Source organism: Oncorhynchus gorbuscha, linkage group LG04, assembly GCF_021184085.1.
Source record: "Oncorhynchus gorbuscha isolate QuinsamMale2020 ecotype Even-year linkage group LG04, OgorEven_v1.0, whole genome shotgun sequence".
In the NCBI taxonomy this organism is placed as follows: Eukaryota; Metazoa; Chordata; class Actinopteri; order Salmoniformes; family Salmonidae; genus Oncorhynchus; species Oncorhynchus gorbuscha.
Genome location: NC_060176.1, coordinates 3,746,707 through 3,766,207, shown reverse-complemented (window position 1 = coordinate 3,766,207; position 19,501 = coordinate 3,746,707). Strand labels below are relative to the sequence as shown.

The window sequence follows — 19,501 nt, the reverse complement described above, 5'->3', positions numbered from 1 at the left end:
TTTGTAGATGTCAAGAAAGCATTTGATTCAATTTGGCACAAAGGTCTTTTTTATAAACTAATAGAAAGTGGTATTGGAGGGAAAACATCTGATTTTATTAAATCAATGTACACTAAAAACAAATGTGCGGTTAAAATTGGCAACAAGCAAACAGACTTCTTCTCTCAGGGACGGGGAGTGAAACAGGGCTGCCCAATAAGTCCAACACTATTTAACATCTACATTAATGAATTGGCAAAAACATTAGAAGAATCGGCAGCACCTGGTATCACCCTACACAACACTGAAATGAAGTGTCTGAGGAATGCAGATGACCTGGTGCTGCTGTCTCCCACTAAAGAGGGGTTACAGCAGCACCTAGATCATCTTTAAAGGTTCTGTCAGACCTGGGCTCTGACCGTTAACTTAAAAACAACAAATATAATGATATTCCAAAAAAGGTCTGGAAATAGGGATGACAAATATAAATTCTATTTGGACACAGTTCAATTAGAACACACCAAAAACTGCACATATCTAGGACTAAATATCAGCAACACAGGTAGCTTTAACATGGCTGTGAATGAGTTGAGAGACAAAGCAAGAAGAGCATTCTATGCCATTAAAAGGAACATCAAAATTGAAATTCCAATTAGAATCTGGCTCAAAAATGTTCAATCAGTTATAGAACCAATTGCTCTATATGGCAGTGAAGTATGAGGTCCAATCTCTAATAATGAATTTATCTGTTATGCTGGTGAATGAGGACCCAAAAGCGACTTAACGAAACAGAGTCTTTATTCCAGTATATGACAAAAGTAATAATCCTGGAAAAATCAAGAAGAAAACAAAACAGGAAAAAACTTAATTCCACTCGTAGTAACGAGGACAGACTGGAGACTCGACCATTGACTGCAGGTTGCTTCGGGAAGGCACCGACCGTAGCAGACTAAGACACCTGCTCACACGCAGCATCTGAAGGAGACAAAACACGACAGGGCGAGACAAGGACACAGCACAGCGAACATCATACAAGGATCCGACAAGGACAGAAGCGGAAAACAAGGGGAGAAATAGGGGCTCTAATCAGAGGGCAAAATAGGGGACAGGTGTGAAAAGAGTAAATGAGTGAGTTAGGAGAATGAGGAACAGCTGGGAGCAGGAACGGAACGATAGAGAGAAGAGAGAGAGGGAGGGGGAGAGAGAGGGATAAAAAAAGGGAACGAACCTAATAAGACCAGCAGGGGGAAACGAACAGAAGGGAAAGCACAAGGACAAGACAATATATGACAAAACATGACATTATCAAATGGGACAAACATCCAATTGAAATACTGCATGCAGAGTTTTGCAAGACTGTATTGCAACTGCAAAGAAAAACTCAAAATAACGCATCTAGAGCAGAATTGGGCCAATACATTTACATTACATTTAAGTCATTTAGCAGACGCTCTTATCCAGAGCGACTTACAAACCCCCTCCTCATTCGAATAGAAAAAAGAGCCATCAAATTTTACAACCATCTAAAAACAAGTGACCCCAAAACATTCCATCACACAGCTCTACAATGTCAAGAGATGAAACAAGAGCAGAGTCCCCTCAGCCAGCTGGTTCTGAGGCTCAGTTCACCAACCCAAACCAACCCCATAGAGCTTCAGGACAGCACTCAGAAATTCTGGCCCAACCAAATCATCACAAAACAAAAATAAAAATATATCACCTATTGGAAAGACACCACAAAAAATCTAAGCTATTTGTCTCTAAACAGACAGTACATGGTGGCAGACTATCTGACCACTGTGACTGATAGAAAACTGAGGAAAACATTGACTAGGTACAGACTCAGTGAGCACAGTCTGGCTATAGAGACCGGTCATCACAGACAAACCTGGCTGCCCAGAGAGGACAGGCTGTGCTCACTCTGCTCCAGGGGAGAGGTAGAGACAGAGCTCCATTTCCTATTACACTGTGACAAATACTCAAACCTAAGAGAATATTTATTTCCCAAAATTATAAATCAATACAAAGAACTTGAAACTATAAAAGATGAAGAAAATTAAAATATTTATTGGGTGAAAAGCCAAAATGTGCAATTTTGGCAGCCAAATATGTGTCCTCCTACCACAACCTGAGGGACAGCCAGTGAAAAGTGCAAAGTAATGTCGATAATATTTCCCATCTTGTTTTGTTTTATCTTTCATACCATGTCGTGTATCTTCTCAGTCATGAGAGAGAGACTGTATTTTCAGTCATGTTGACACTGGTCTACTACCATTGCTTTAATGTATTGTTGTTCTCATTAATATTGTTGTTGTAGTTGTTGTTAATGGTAATCCCATGTCCACTACTACTATTTTTATATATAAATATATTTTAGATATAAATTTTATTTATATTTTTCGATATGTATACTTTGACAATGTAAGTAATAATGAAGTCGAGGGGTAGAGAGGTAGAGAGGGAGAGAGAGAGAGAGAGAGGGAGAGGGGGAGAGAGAGAGAGAGAGAGAGAGAGAGAGAGAGGGACAACCTAATATAGACCAGCAGGGGAAACGAACAGAAGGAAAGCACAAAAAGGACAAGACAATGACAGAGAGAGAGAGAGAGAGAGAGAGAGAGAGAGAGAGAGAGAGAGAGAGAGAGAGAGAGTTGAAACAGCAGGTCCAGGTCAGGGTAGGAACTCGGGTGAACAGATCAGGGTGTGCACGCATGCCATCATCAACCTGCACACACACACTCTGGGAGGAGATGGGCTGAGGGGTCAATCTGAGCTTTTATCTGTGTTTGTCTGGTTTCTGTTTAGCTCCATTTAAGATGTCAGGCCATGTCTTGAATAAACATGAGCTGCAGGCTTAGCTTGGCATGCAAAACTCTCTGCTCTCTGTAAAAGTCTGTCTGTCTGTCTGTCTGTCTGTCTGTCTGTCTGTCTGTCTGTCTGTCTGTCTGTCTGTCTGTCTGTCTGTCTGTCTGTCTGTCTGTCTGTCTGTCTGTCTGTCTGTCTGTCTGTCTGTCTGTCTGTCTGTCTGTCTGTCTGTCTGTCTGTCTGTCTGTCTGTCTGTCTGTCTGTCTGTCTGTCTGTCTGTCTGTCTGTCTGTCTGTCTGTCTGTCTGTCTGTCTGTCTGTCTGTCTGTCTGTCTGTCTGTCTGTGATTACTGAGCTCCACCACAACCTTCATTTCTGCTTCTCTCTCTCTCTGTCTCTCTCTCTCCACCCCCCTCTTCTTCTATCCCCCTACAGGCCCGTAAACAGAATCTTCCCCGGGAGGAGCAGGGTCCGTCTATAAAGAACCTGGACTTCTGGCCCAAGCTCATCACTCTCATGGTGTCTGTGATCGATGAGGACCGCACCGCCTACACCCCTGTCATCAACCAGTACGTACAACATGGACACACACACAGTGATGGATCTATTTTGGGATAATGGCTCTGGGATAGCTGAGGGCATAAACTGCTAGTGAATAAGCAACAGAAATCAGTGAGAGAGGGAAAGCAAGAGAGAGACGGAGAAAGTGTGTGTGTGTGTGTGTGTGTGTGTGTGTGTGTGTGTGTGTGTGTGTGTGTGTGTGTGTGTGTGTGTGTGTGTGTGTGTGTGTGTGTGTGTGTGTGTGTGTGTGTGTGTGTGTGTGTGTGTGTGTGTGTGTGTGTGTGTGTGTGTGTGTGTGTGTGTGTGTGTGTGTGTGTGTGTGTGTGTGTGTGTGTGTGTGTGTGTGTGTGTGTGTGTGTGTGTGTGTGCGTTTCTCTCTTTCTGCATCTGAGTCTGCGTGCTTGCGTGATTTAGATGTGTCACAACTGGGGGAAGGGGTAGATGCATGAGCTATGAGGAGCATTCAACGATTATCTCACAAATATTCCTCAAGGCAAGATGTTCTGCCTTATATTAGTGTGTGTGAGCATACATATGTACACACACATGTGTTTTGCATTTGTGTGCATGTGCGCGCTACATACCTGTGCAAGTGTTTTTTGTTAGTGTGTGTGTGTTTGTGTTTGTCTGTTAGCGCATGCGTGCTTGTTTTTGTGTGTGAGAGCTATATTAGGGAAAGGAACACATTGAGAGGGAAATTGACCTTATCTGCGCAAAAAGCTTTTAATCTATTCCTGTCAGTCCATCGCTATGTGTTGGCTGGAGAATTATCCCAGTGACTTTTCACAATTAAGAGCTGACTGGAAATCTATAATATACAAAATAAAAATTGATCTGCAAACGCCTCTTCCTATCTCTCTCCCGCTCTTCTTTCTCCTTCTTCACTTCCCCATCTCTCTCTGTTATCCACTCTACCTTTATCTATCTCTCTATCTATCTCTCTCCCGCTCTTCTTTCTCTTTCTTCACTTCCCCATCTCTCTCTGTTATCCCCTCTACCTTTATCTCTCTCACTTTATCTATCTCTCTATCTACCTATATACCTTTATCTATCTCTCTCTCTATCTACCTATATACCTTTATCTATCTCTCTATCTATCTACCTATATACCTTTATCTATCTCTCTATCTATCCCTCTATCTATCTACCTATATACCTCTATCTATCCCTCTATCTATCTACCTATATACCTTTATCTATCTCTCTATCTATCTACCTATATACCTTTATCTATCTCTCTATCTATCTACCTATATACCTTTATCTATCTCTCTATCTATCTACCTATACACCTTTATCTATCTCTCTATCTTTCTACCTATATACCTTTATCTATCTCTCTATCTATCTACCTATATACCTTTATCTATCTCTCTATCTATCTACCTATATACCTTTATCTATCTCTCTATCTATCTACCTATATACCTTTATCTATCTCTCTCCCGCTCTTCTTTCTCCTTCTTCACTTCCCCATCTCTCTCTGTTACCCTCTCTACCTTTATCTCTCTCTCTTTATCTATCTCTCTCTCTATCTACCTATATACCTTTATCTATCTCTCTATCTATCTATCTACCTATATACCTTTATCTATATCTCTATCTATCTACCTATATACCTTTATCTCTCTCTCTTTATCTATCTCTCTATCTATCTACCTATATACCTTTATCTATCTCTCTATCTATCTACCTATATACATTTATCTATCTCTCTATCTATCTACCTATATACGTTTATCTATCTCTCTTTATCTATCTCTCTATCTATCTACCCATATACCTTTATCTATCTCTCTATCTATCTACCTATATACCTTTATCTATCTCTCTATCTATCTCTCTATCTATCTACCTATATACCTTTATCTATCTCTCTATCTATCTACCTATATACCTTTATCTATCTCTCTTTATCTATCTCTCTATCTATCTACCTATATACCTTTATCTATCTCTCTATCTATCTACCTATATACCTTTATCTATCTCTCTATCTATCTACCTATATACCTTTATCTATCTCTCTATCTATCTACCTATATACCTTTATCTATCTCTCTATCTATCTACCTATATACCTTTATCTATCTCTCTATCTATCTCTCTATCTATCTACCTATATACCTTTATCTATCTCTATATCTATCTCTCTCTCTATCTATCTCTCTCTCTATCTATCTACCTATATACCTTTATCTATCTCTCTATCTATCTACCTATATACCTTTATCTATCTCTCTATCTATCTCTCTATCTATCTACCTATATACCTTTATCTATCTCTCTATCTATCTCTCTATCTATCTACCTATATACCTTTATCTATCTCTATATCTATCTCTCTCTCTATCTATCTCTCTCTCTATCTATCTACCTATATACCTTTATCTATCTCTCTATCTATCTACCTATATACCTTTATCTATCTCTCTATCTATCTCTCTATCTATCTACCTATATACCTTTATCTATCTCTATATCTATCTCTCTCTCTATCTATCTCTCTCTCTATCTATCTACCTATATACCTTTATCTATCGCTCTATCTATCTACCTATATACCTTTATCTATCTCTCTATCTATCTCTCTATATACCTTTATCTATCTCTATATCTATCTCTCTCTCTATCTATCTCTCTATCTATCTACCTACCTATATACCTTTATCTATCTCTCTATCTATCTACCTATATACCTTTATCTATCTCTCTATCTATCTCTCTATCTATCTACCTATATACCTTTATCTATCTCTCTATCTCTCTCTCTCTGTCTATCTCTCTATCTATCTCTCTATCTATCTACCTATATACCTTTATCTATCTCTCTTTATCTATCTCTCATCTATCTACCTATATACCTTTATCTATCTCTCTATCTATCTACCTATATACCTTTATCTCTCTCTCTATCTATCTACCTATATACCTTTATCTATCTCTCTATCTATCTCTCTATCTATCTACCTATATACCTTTATCTATCTCTCTATCTATCTATCTCTCTATCTACCTATATACCTTTATCTATCTCTCTATCTATCTACATATATACCTTTATCTATCTCTCTATCTATCTCTCTATCTATCTACCTATATACCTTTATCTATCTCTCTATCTATCTACCTATATACCTTTATCTATCTCTCTATCTATCTCTCTATCTATCTACCTATATACCTTTATCTATCTCTCTATCTATCTCTCTATCTATCTACCTATATACCTTTATCTATCTCTATATCTATCTCTCTCTCTATCTATCTCTCTCTCTATCTATCTACCTATATACCTTTATCTATCTCTCTATCTATCTACCTATATACCTTTATCTATCTCTCTATCTATCTCTCTATCTATCTACCTATATACCTTTATCTATCTCTCTATCTATCTCTCTATCTATCTACCTATATACCTTTATCTATCTCTATATCTATCTCTCTCTATCTATCTCTCTCTCTATCTATCTACCTATATACCTTTATCTATCGCTCTATCTATCTACCTATATACCTTTATCTATCTCTCTATCTATCTCTCTATATACCTTTATCTATCTCTATATCTATCTCTCTCTCTATCTATCTCTCTATCTATCTACCTACCTATATACCTTTATCTATCTCTCTATCTATCTACCTATATACCTTTATCTATCTCTCTATCTATCTCTCTATCTATCTACCTATATACCTTTATCTATCTCTCTATCTCTCTCTCTCTGTCTATCTCTCTATCTATCTCTCTATCTATCTACCTATATACCTTTATCTATCTCTCTTTATCTATCTCTCATCTATCTACCTATATACCTTTATCTATCTCTCTATCTATCTACCTATATACCTTTATCTCTCTCTCTATCTATCTACCTATATACCTTTATCTATCTCTCTATCTATCTCTCTATCTATCTACCTATATACCTTTATCTATCTCTCTATCTATCTATCTCTCTATCTACCTATATACCTTTATCTATCTCTCTATCTATCTACATATATACCTTTATCTATCTCTCTATCTATCTCTCTATCTATCTACCTATATACATTTATCTATCTCTCTATCTATCTACCTATATACGTTTATCTATCTCTCTTTATCTATCTCTCTATCTATCTACCTATATACCTTTATCTATCTCTCTATCTATCTACCTATATACCTTCATCTATCTCTCTATCTATCTACCTATATACCTTTATCTATCTCTCTATCTATCTACCTATATACCTTTATCTATCTCTCTATCTATCTACCTATATACCTTTATCTATCTCTCTATCTATCTACCTATATACCTTTATCTATCTCTCTATCTATCTACCTATATACCTTTATCTATCTCTCTATCTATCTCTCTATCTATCTACCTATATACCTTTATCTATCTCTATATCTATCTCTCTCTCTATCTATCTCTCTCTCTATCTATCTACCTATATACCTTTATCTATCTCTCTATCTATCTACCTATATACCTTTATCTATCTCTCTATCTATCTCTCTATCTATCTACCTATATACCTTTATCTATCTCTCTATCTATCTCTCTATCTATCTACCTATATACCTTTATCTATCTCTATATCTATCTCTCTCTCTATCTATCTCTCTCTCTATCTATCTACCTATATACCTTTATCTATCTCTCTATCTATCTCTCTATATACCTTTATCTATCTCTATATCTATCTCTCTCTCTATCTATCTCTCTATCTATCTACCTACCTATATACCTTTATCTATCTCTATATCTATCTCTCTCTCTATCTATCTCTCTCTCTATCTATCTACCTATATACCTTTATCTATCTCTCTATCTATCTACCTATATACCTTTATCTATCTCTCTATCTATCTCTCTATATACCTTTATCTATCTCTATATCTATCTCTCTCTCTATCTACCTATATACCTTTATCTATCTCTCTATCTATCTACCTATATACCTTTATCTATCTCTCTATCTATCTACCTATATACCTTTATCTATCTCTCTATCTATCTCTCTATCTATCTACCTATATACCTTTATCTATCTCTCTATCTATCTCTCTATCTATCTACCTATATACCTTTATCTATCTCTCTATCTATCTACATATATACCTTTATCTATCTCTCTATCTATCTCTCTATCTATCTACCTATATACCTTTATCTATCTCTCTATCTATCTACCTATATACCTTTATCTATCTCTCTATCTATCTACCTATATACCTTTATATATCTCTCTATCTATCTACCTATATACCTTTATCTATCTCTCTATCTATCTACCTATATACCTTTATATATCTCTCTATCTATCTACCTATATACCTTTATCTATCTCTCTATCTATCTACCTATATACCTTTATCTATCTCTCTATCTATCTCTCTATATACCTTTATCTATCTCTCTATCTATCTCTCTATATACCTTTATCTATCTCTATATCTATCTCTCTCTCTATCTATCTCTCTATCTATCTACCTACCTATATACCTTTATCTATCTCTCTATCTATCTACCTATATACCTTTATCTATCTCTCTATCTATCTCTCTATCTATCTACCTATATACCTTTATCTATCTCTCTATCTCTCTCTCTGTCTATCTCTCTATCTATCTCTCTATCTATCTACCTATATACCTTTATCTATCTCTCTTTATCTATCTCTCATCTATCTACCTATATACCTTTATCTATCTCTCTATCTATCTACCTATATACCTTTATCTATCTCTCTATCTATCTACCTATATACCTTTATCTATCTCTCTATCTATCTCTCTATCTATCTACCTATATACCTTTATCTATCTCTCTATCTATCTCTCTATCTATCTACCTATATACCTTTATCTATCTCTCTATCTATCTACATATATACCTTTATCTATCTCTCTATCTATCTCTCTATCTATCTACCTATATACCTTTATCTATCTCTCTATCTATCTACCTATATACCTTTATCTATCTCTCTATCTATCTACCTATATACCTTTATATATCTCTCTATCTATCTACCTATATACCTTTATCTATCTCTCTATCTATCTACCTATATACCTTTATATATCTCTCTATCTATCTACCTATATACCTTTATCTATCTCTCTATCTATCTACCTTTATCTATCTCTCTATCTATCTACCTATATACCTTTATATATATCTCTATCTATCTACCTATATAACTTTATCTATATCTCTATCTATCTACCTATATACCTTTATCTATCTCTCTATCTACCTATATACCTTTATCTATCTCTCTATCTACCTCTCTATCTATCTACCTATATACCTTTATCTATCTCTCTATCTATCTACCTACATACCTTTATCTATCTCTCTATCTCTCTCTCTCTCTCTCTGTCTATCTCTCTATCTATCTCTCTATCTATCTACCTATATACCTTTATCTATCTCTCTTTATCTATCTCTCTATCTATCTACCTATATACCTTTATCTATCTCTCTATCTATCTACCTATATACCTTTATCTATCTCTCTATCTATCTACCTATATACCTTTATCTATCTCTCTATCTACCTATATACCTTTATCTATCTCTCGATCTATCTCTCTATCTATCTACCTATATACCTTTATCTATCTCTCTATCTATCTCTCTATCTATCTACCTATATACCTTTATCTATCTCTCTATCTATCTCTCTATCTATCTACCTATATACCTTTATCTATCTCTCTATCTATCTACCTATATACCTTTATCTATCTCTCTATCTATCTACCTATATACCTTTATATATCTCTCTATCTATCTACCTATATACCTTTATCTATCTCTCTATCTATCTACCTATATACCTTTATATATCTCTCTATCTATCTACCTATATACCTTTATCTATCTCTCTATATATCTACCTTTATCTATCTCTCTATCTATCTACCTATATACCTTTATATATCTCTCTATCTATCTACCTATATAACTTTATCTATATCTCTATCTATCTACCTATATACCTTTATCTATCTCTCTATCTACCTATATACCTTTATCTATCTTTCTATCTATCTACCTATATACCTTTATCTATCTCTCTATCTCTCTCTCTGTCTATCTCTCTATCTATCTCTCTATCTATCTACCTATATACCTTTATCTATCTCTCTTTATCTATCTCTCTATCTATCTACCTATATACCTTTATCTATCTCTCTATCTATCTACCTATATACCTTTATCTATCTCTCTATCTATCTACCTATATACCTTTATCTATCTCTCTATCTATCTACCTATATACCTTTATCTATCTCTCTATCTACCTATATACCTTTATCTATCTCTCTATCTATCTCTCTATCTATCTACCTATATACCTTTATCTATCTCTCTATCTATCTACCTATATACCTTTATCTATCTCTCTATCTATCTACCTATATACCTTTATCTATCTCTCTATCTATCTCTCTATCTATCTACCTATATACCTTTATCTATCTCTCTATCTATCTCTCTATCTATCTACCTATATACCTTTATCTATCTCTCTATCTATCTACCTATATACCTTTATCTATCTCTCTATCTATCTACCTATATACCTTTATCTATCTCTCTATCTATCTACCTATATACCTTTATCTATCTCTCTATCTATCTACCTATATACCTTTATCTATCTCTCTATCTATCTACCTATATACCTTTATCTATCTCTCTCTATCTATCTACCTATATACCTTTATCTATCTCTCTATCTATCTACCTATATACCTTTATCTATCTCTCTATCTATCTACCTATATACCTTTATCTATCTCTCTTTATCTATCTACCTATATACCTTTATCTATCTCTCTTTATCTATCTACCTGTATCTATTCAATTCAATTCAATTGCTTTATTGGCATGGGAAACATGTGTTAACATTGCCAAAGCAAGTGAGGAAGATAATATACAAAAGTGAAATAAACAATAAAAATTAACAGTAAACATTACACATACAGACATTTCAAAACAATAAAGACATTACAAATGTCATGTTATAGATATATATATACAGTGTTGTAACAATGTACAAATTGTTAAAGAACACAAGGGAAAATAAATAAGCATAAATATGGGTTGTATTTACAATGGTGTTTGTTCTTCGCTGGTTGCCCTTTTCTTGTGGCAACAGGTCACAAATCTTGCTGCTCTGATGGCACACTGTGGAATTTCACCCAGTAGATATGGGAGTTTATCAAATTGGATTTGTTTTCAAATTCTTTGTGGATCTGTATAATCTAAGGGAAATATGTATCTCTAATATGGTCATACGTTGGACAGGAGGTTAGGAAGTGCAGCTCAGTTTCCACCTCATTTTTGGGCAGTGTGCACATAGCCTGTCTTCTCTTGAGAGCCAGGTCTGTTTACGGCAGCCTTTCTCAATAGTAAGGCTATGCTCACTAAGTCTGTACATAGTCAAAGCTTTCCTTAAGTTTGGGTCAGTCACAGTGGACAGGTATTCTGCCAGTTTGCTCTGTTTTTTGTTAATTCTTTCCAATGTGTCAAGTAATTATCTTTTTGTTTTCTCATGATTTGGTTGGGTCTAATTGTGCTGCTGTCCTGGGGCTCTGTAGGGTGTGTTTGTGTTTGTGAACAGAGCCCCAGGACCAGCTTGCTTAGGGGACTCTTCTCCAGGTTCATCTCTCTGTAGGTGATGGCTTTGTTATGGAAGGTTTGGGAATCGCTTCCTTTTAGGTGGTTGTAGAATTTAACAGCTCTTTTCTGGATTTTGATAATTAGTGGGTATCGGCATAATTCTGCTCTGCATGTATTATTTTGTGTTTTACGTTGTACACGGGGGATATTTTTGCAGAATTCTGTATGCAGAGTCTCAATTTGGTGTTTGTCCCATTTTGTGAAGTCTTGGTTGGTGAGCGGACCCCAGACCTCACAACCGTAAAGGGCAATGGGCTCTATGACTGATTCAAGTATTTTTAGCCAGATCCTAATTGGTATGTTGAAATTGATGTTCCTTTTGATGGCATAGAATGACCTTCTTGCCGTGTCTCTCAGATCGTTCACAGCTTTGTGGAAGTTACCTGTGGCGCTGATGTTTAGGCCAAGGTATGTATCGTTTTTTGTGTGCTCTAGGGCAACAGTGTCTAGATGGAATTTGTATTTGTGGTCCTGGTGACTGGACCTTTTTTGGAACACCATTATTTTGGTCTTACTGAGATTTACTGTCAGGGCCCAGGTCTCACAGAATCTGTGCAGAAGATCTAGTTGCTGCTGTAGGCCCTCCTTGGTTGGTGACAGAAGCACCAGATCATCAGCAAACGGTAGACATTTGACATCAGATTCTAGCAGGGTGAGGCTGGGTGCTGCAGACTTTTCTCGTGCCCGTGCCAATTCGTTGATATATATGTTGAAGAGGGTGGGGCTTAAGCTGCATCCCTGTCTCACCCTACGACCCTGTGTGAAGAAATGTGTGTGTTTTTTGCCAATTTTAACCGCACACTTGTTGTTTGTGTACATGGATTTTATAATGTCGTATGTTTAACTCCCAACACCACTTTCCATCAATTTGTATGGCAGATCCTCATGCCAAATTGTGTCGAAGGCTTTTTTGAAATCAACAAAGCATGAGAAGACTTTGCCTTTGTTTTGGTTTGTTTGGTTGTCAATTAGGGTGTGCAGGGTGAATACATGGTCTGTTGTACGGTAATTTGGTAATAAGCCAATTTGACATTTGCTCAGTACATTGTTTTCGTTGAGGAAATGTACGAGTCTGCTGTTAATGATAATGCAGAGGATTTGCCCAAGGTTACTGTTGACGCATATTCCACAGTAGTTATTGGGGTCAAATTTGTCTCCACTTTTGTGGATTGGGGTGATCAGTCCTTGGTTCCAAATATTGAGGAAGATGCCAGAGCTAAGGAGGATGTTAAAGAGTTTTAGTATAGCGAATTGAAATTTGTTGTCTGTATATTTGATCATTTCATTAAGGATACCATCAACACCACAGGCCTTTTTGGGTTGGAGGGTTTTTATTTTGTCCTGTAACTCGTTCAAGGTAATTGGAGAATCCAGTGGTTTCTGGTAGTCTTTAATAGTTGATTCTATGGTTTGTAATTGATCATGTATATGTTTTTGCTCTTCATTATTTGTTATATTGCCAAAAAGATTGGAGAAGTGGTTTACCCATACATCTCCATTTTGGATAGATCATTCTTTGTGTTGTTGTTTGTTTAGTGTTTTCCAATTTTCCCAGAAGTGGTTAGAGTCTATGGATTCTTCCATTACATTGAGCTGATTTCTGACGTGCTGTTCCTTCTTTTTCCGTAGTGTATTTCTGTATTGTTTTAGTGATTCACCATAGTGAAGGTGTAGACTCAGGTTTTCCAGGTCTCTATGTTTTTGGTTGGACAGGTTTCTCAATTTCTTTCTTAGATTTTTGCATTCTTCATCAAACCATTTGTCATTGTTGTTCATTTTCTTCGATTTTCTATTTGAGATTTTTAGATTTGATAGGGAAGCTGAGAGGTCAAATATACTGTTAAGAATTTTTATCTACCTCTCTCTCTCTCTCTCTCTCTCTCTCTCTCTCTCTCTCTCTCTCTCTCTCTCTCTCTCTCTCTCTCTCTCTCTCTCTCTCTCTCTCTCTCTCTCTCTCTCTCTCGTGGGGTTATTAGATCTTCAGTTGAATTCTTCCTCTGAGATTCAACCAATTTATCCCCAAATCTCCAGTGACACCCTATTTTCTGTCCAACCCACTTCCACACTCCTTCTGACCAGTGCTATGGATTAGGGTGCTATTTGAAACAGAACCAGGCAGTCTGAGTGTCCAGTCAAGCTTGTGATTATGAGGAAATGAGTGTGATGTGGATCCATTGTAATTCCTCCCACAGATTTCCCCAAGAGCTGAATATGGGGAAGGTCAGCGCTGAGTTCATATGGAACCTGTTTGCCCTGGACATGAAATACGCCATGGAAGGTTAGTAGGAAATGCTATTGATCTGTCAAAACCCTGTGTGTCACTTCTCTCTCTCTCTCTCTCTCTCTCTCTCTCTCTCTCTCTCTCTCTCTCTCTCTCTCTCTCTCTCTCTCTCTCTCTCTCTCTCTCTCTCTCTCTCTCTCTCTCTCTCTCTCTCATTCTTTCTTTTTTTTCTCTGCCTCGATCTCTACTCGCTCTCTCTCTCTCTCTCTCTCTCATTCTTTCTTTCTTTCTCTGCCTCTATCTCTACTCGCTCTGCTTTCTTCCCCCCAGCTAAAGTAGGGCTTTCCTTCAGAGGACACGCTATAATTATATTACTATCTAAATCAGAGTCATGGTGGCAGGTGTGTGTGTGTGAGTGTGTGAGTTTGCACTTTGTGACGTGTGTGCAGAGTTTTTACGTACTTTTTTCCCCAAGTCAGAGTAGCAGGCATGTGACCAGAGTGTGTTTGAGCAGTGTGTGTGTGTGTGTGTGTGTGTGTGTGTGTGTGTGTGTGTGTGTGTGTGTGTGTGTGTGTGTGTGTGTGTGTGTGTGTGTGTGTGTGTGTGTGTGTGTGTGTGTGTGTGTGTGTGTGTGTGTGTGTGTGTGTGTGTGTGTGTGTGTGTGTGTGTGTGTGTGTGTGTGTGTGTGTGTGTGTGTGTGTGTGTGTGTGTGTGCGTGCCTCTTTGTTGCTGTCAGACTGGGTTAGAGCAGTGGGGGGGTGTCGCTCCAGGGAGTGTGTTTCCGTGTTGCAGGGAGGACACTTATCAGTGTTGCACACGCTCACATATCTCCTCTTACCTCGCCCACCTCCTCCCTCCTCTTACATAAAATCTGTGAAAACAGATGACCAGTTTGACCATAGCACAAAGTGTTATCTCATTATAATGGGACCTGCTTGCATCATAATGGGAAATTAAGGTTTTGCATGTAGGCATTCTATTTCCAGAAGTTTAAGATATTAGATTAGGGCGTTCTTTCCCATACATCATAATTGCTATTTGTTTTAACACGATTCTTCAGTGGTTATATATTAGCTATGTATTTTAATGGAGATCATAAATCTACATAAATCTCAACTAAACCTGACTGTTATGGGGCTGTGCAGCTGGCGGTGTGCGTAGGACTGTAAGCTTGCCTGCCTGCCTTCATGTGTGTGTGTGTGTGTGTGTGTGTGTGTGTGTGTGTGTGTGTGTGTGTGTGTGTGTGTGTGTGTGTGTGTGTGTGTGTGTGTGTGTGTGTGTGTGTGTGTGTGTGTGTGTGTGTGTGTGTGTGTGTGTGTGTGTGTGTGTGTGTGTGTGTGTGTGTGTGTGTGTGTGTGTGTGTGTGTGTGTGTGTCCAGTCAGTGCTATTAAGAAAGCAGGTCATTGTGTGTTCGTTCCATCTGTTTGGAGGAGAAAGGAAAGCAGTGACCTCACCAGTGGTCAGTCTTAACCTTTTCACGTGTAAGTTCTAAATATCTCTAACGGTCACCCCAGGGTGATTTTTATGAATTTGTGTGAATTGAGGTGTGTTCCGCCCATTTCACTGTTGCGGACTGTTTCTGTTTGAGACATTACTGAGCCAGACAAATCTCTCTCTTCGGCGAGAGCCCAAGCACAAACGCTTTCCTCCCTGGCACATCCGGCTGGCGGCCACATTGCCTTCACTATTAGTAATAACTTTGGACATGTGTGCGTTCCTATCAAAGTAAGTGCCTTATTACGTTATCATTATAGTTTCTGTATATCGTGTTGTTGTAGCTACTGTAGCACACCGTATGTATGTATGGAGCATAATGCATGTGCTGTTTTATTCACATGTTTTCAAGTGCTGGTGACAAATCATGCATTCCGATTCTTGCATAGATTGTAATGGAAATATATGATGTGTGTAAAATATATATTTTAGGTTGTACTAATTATGATGAGCTAATTCTAAGCTAATTGCCAGCTATGTGTGGCGCCATGTTTGTTGACATTATACAATGCATTCTGGTTGTCACGTAAATGTCTGCCAGACCAAAGATGTTAGAACAAAATGAAGTGAAGGGATGGGATGGTTGAAACATCTTTTGAGTAAACTTCAGGAAGTGAATGATGGTAAACGACACACCCCCTTCAAAATGCATACTGCAAACAGACCCAACTCATCTTGCAACCTCTTATCTTTGGTTCACATGAAAAAACAAATATGGCGGTCGCGTTTTATTCAATTAGTTAGATCACTGGTGAGGTCGCCCGTGATATGATGAATTGTAAATAGTAATTTCTATTAGCTAATTACGGTTTCTGTCAGCTGAGAGTTAGCTAAATATGACTGCTTGTGTTAGGTCACTCTTTCCTCAGTTAGCGCTACAACTAATGTAGCTGACATTTTCTGTTTTGGATGAGAATTGTGTTAGCCTTTCACATGGACGACATAACATTGTGAAGACTGTGTTTCTGTGAAAAAAAACAATGTGGCCAGCTCAAACGCTAACTGTTGCGTCAATCCTAACTGAACGTTCTAAATAAGTGTTCTAATCACAGCGGATTGAGTGTACATTGCAGGGACCACTTTAGAATGATCACACCCGTGTGTTCGTACATGTCAAAGGGTTAAACACTATCCCACTGCATTATCCTCATTCACTTATATACAATAACTTCATGCACGCACTCACGCAAACACACACACACACACCCTAGCATGGACATAACCAGAACGTCCCAAGTCAGTTTGTGTGTGTGAGAGAGAGAGAGTTGCTGATAGAGCAACAGTTTCAATATAAAGGCAGGCGGCAGTTCATGTTGTGTTTGAGAGAGAGATGGAGAGAGAGATGGAGAGAGAGATGGAGAGAGACTAAGTGAGAACAGCCTGGCCATAGAAACCGGCCGTCACAGACAAATCTGGCTACCCAGAGAGGACAGGTTGTGCTCAATCTGCCCTCAGAGAGGTCAAGACAGAGCTGCATTTTCTCCTACACTGAGAAATGTACTATTTTCTTTCCCAAATTTGAAAAACAATGCACACATTTTGAAACCAAGACAGAAAAGGAGAACATTCAGTATCTATCAAGAGAAAAACCCCTTTGTGCCATATTAGCTGCAAAATACACTACATGACCAAAAGTATGTGGACACCTGCTCATCGAACATCTCATTCCAACAGTATGTGGACACCTGCTCATCGAACATCTAATTCCAACAGTATGTGGACACCTGCTCATCGAACATCTAATTCCAACAGTATGTGGACACCTGCTCATCGAACATCTAATTCCAACAGTATGTGGACACCTGCTCATCGAACATCTAATTCCAACAGTATGTGGACACCTGCTCATCGAACATCTAATTCCAACAGTATGTGGACACCTGCTCATCGAACATCTAATTCCAACAGTATGTGGACACCTGCTCATCGAACATCTCATTCCAACAGTATGTGGACACCTGCTCATCGAACATCTAATTCCAACAGTATGTGGACACCTGCTCATCGAACATCTAATTCCAACAGTATGTGGACACCTGTTCATCGAACATCTAATTCCAACAGTATGTGGACACCTGCTCATCGAACATCTAATTCCAACAGTATGTGGACACCTGCTCATCGAACATCTCATTCCAAAATCAATCATGGGCATTAATATGGAGTTGGTCCCCCCTTTGCTACTATAACAGCCTCGACTCTTCTGGGAAGGATTTCCACTAAATGTCGGAACATTCAGCCACAAGAGCATTAGTGAGGTAGGGCACTGTTGTTGGGCGATTAGGCCTGGCTCGCAGTCGGCATTCCAATTCATCCCACAGGTGTTCAATGGGGTTGAAGTCAGGGCTCTGTGCAGGCCAGTCAATTCCTTTCACACCGATCTCAACAAACCATTTCGGTATGGGCCACGCTTTGTGCACGGGGGCATTGTCATGCTGAAACAGGAAAGGGCCTTCCCCAAACTGTTGCCACACAGTTGGAAGCACAGAATTGTCTAGAATGTCATTGTATGCTGTAGCGTTAAGATTTCCCTGAACCATGAAAAACAGCCCCAGAACATTATTCCTCCTTATTTTCCACCATAACTTGCAAATAAATTCATTAAAAATCCTTAAAAATCCTACAATGTGCTTTTCTGGATTTGTTCCCCCTCATTTTGTTTGTCATAGTTGAAGTGTACCTATGATGTCCTATGATGACAGGCCTCTCTCATCTTTTTAAGTGGGAGAACTTGCACAATTGGTGGCTGACTAAATACTTTTTTGCCCCACTGTATGTGTTAACACGTTCCATGCCTTTCAAAGCCATTTGAATTTGAGTGAGAGAGAAACAGAGAGAGGAGATTGGAGAATGAGAGAGAGAGAGGGAGAGGGAGAGAGAGAAAGACAGAGACAGAGAGAGAAACACATAGATGAGATTTGACAATGTGAGAGAGAGAGAGAGAGAGAGAGAGAGAGAGAGAGAGAGAGAGAGAGAGAGAGAGAGAGAGAGAGAGAGAGAGAGAGAGAGACATTGAGAGACTGAGGCTGAGAGAGAGAGACAGAGAGAGACAGAGAGAGAGAGACTGAGAGACATTGAGAGACTGAGGCTGAGAGAGAGAGAGAGAGAGAGAGAGAGAGAGAGAGAGAGAGAGAGAGAGAGAGAGAGAGAGAGAGAGAGAGAGAGAGAGAGAGAGAGAGAGTGTTATGCAGGTGAATGAGGACCCAAAAGCGACTTGGCGAAAACAGAGTCTTTAATCCAGTAAAGTAAATATTCAATACTCCTAGACAATTCGGAGCGGTAAATAAAACATAAAGAACAATTCCACTCGTAATGACGAGAACAGACTGGAGACTCGATCATAAAGTGCAGGTTGCCTCGGGAAGGCACTTGACCGTAGCAGACTCAGACACCTGCTCACCACGCAGCATCTGAGGGAAACACGACACGACAGGGCGATACAAAGACACAGCACGGAGAACAATATACAAGGATCCGACAGGACAGAAACGGAAAACAAGGGGAGAAATAGGGACTCTAATCAGGGGAAAAGATAGGGAACAGGTGTGGGAAGACTAAATGATTGATTAGGGGAATTAGGAACAGCTGGGAGCAGGAACGGAACGATAGAGAGAAGAGAGAGAGAGAGGGAGAGAGAAAAAGGGGAACGAACCTAAAAAGACCAGCAGGGGGAAAACGAACAGAAGGAAAAGCAAAATGACAAGACAATATAAGACAAAACATGACAGAGAGAGACTGAGGG

General features: G+C 38.3%; 1 protein-coding gene across 2 annotated transcripts in view; it reads left to right on the top strand.

Moving 5' to 3' along the window:
* Positions 1-19,501, top strand: part of LOC124033552 (protein unc-13 homolog C) — a 265,043-nt gene that overhangs the window by 124,835 nt on the left and 120,707 nt on the right. For both annotated transcript variants that reach the window (XM_046345590.1, XM_046345588.1), the window contains exons 18-19: positions 3,216-3,349; positions 14,236-14,321. In XM_046345590.1, the coding sequence (XP_046201546.1) occupies positions 3,216-3,349; positions 14,236-14,321 (220 nt within the window). The remainder of the gene's footprint in view (positions 1-3,215; positions 3,350-14,235; positions 14,322-19,501) is intronic.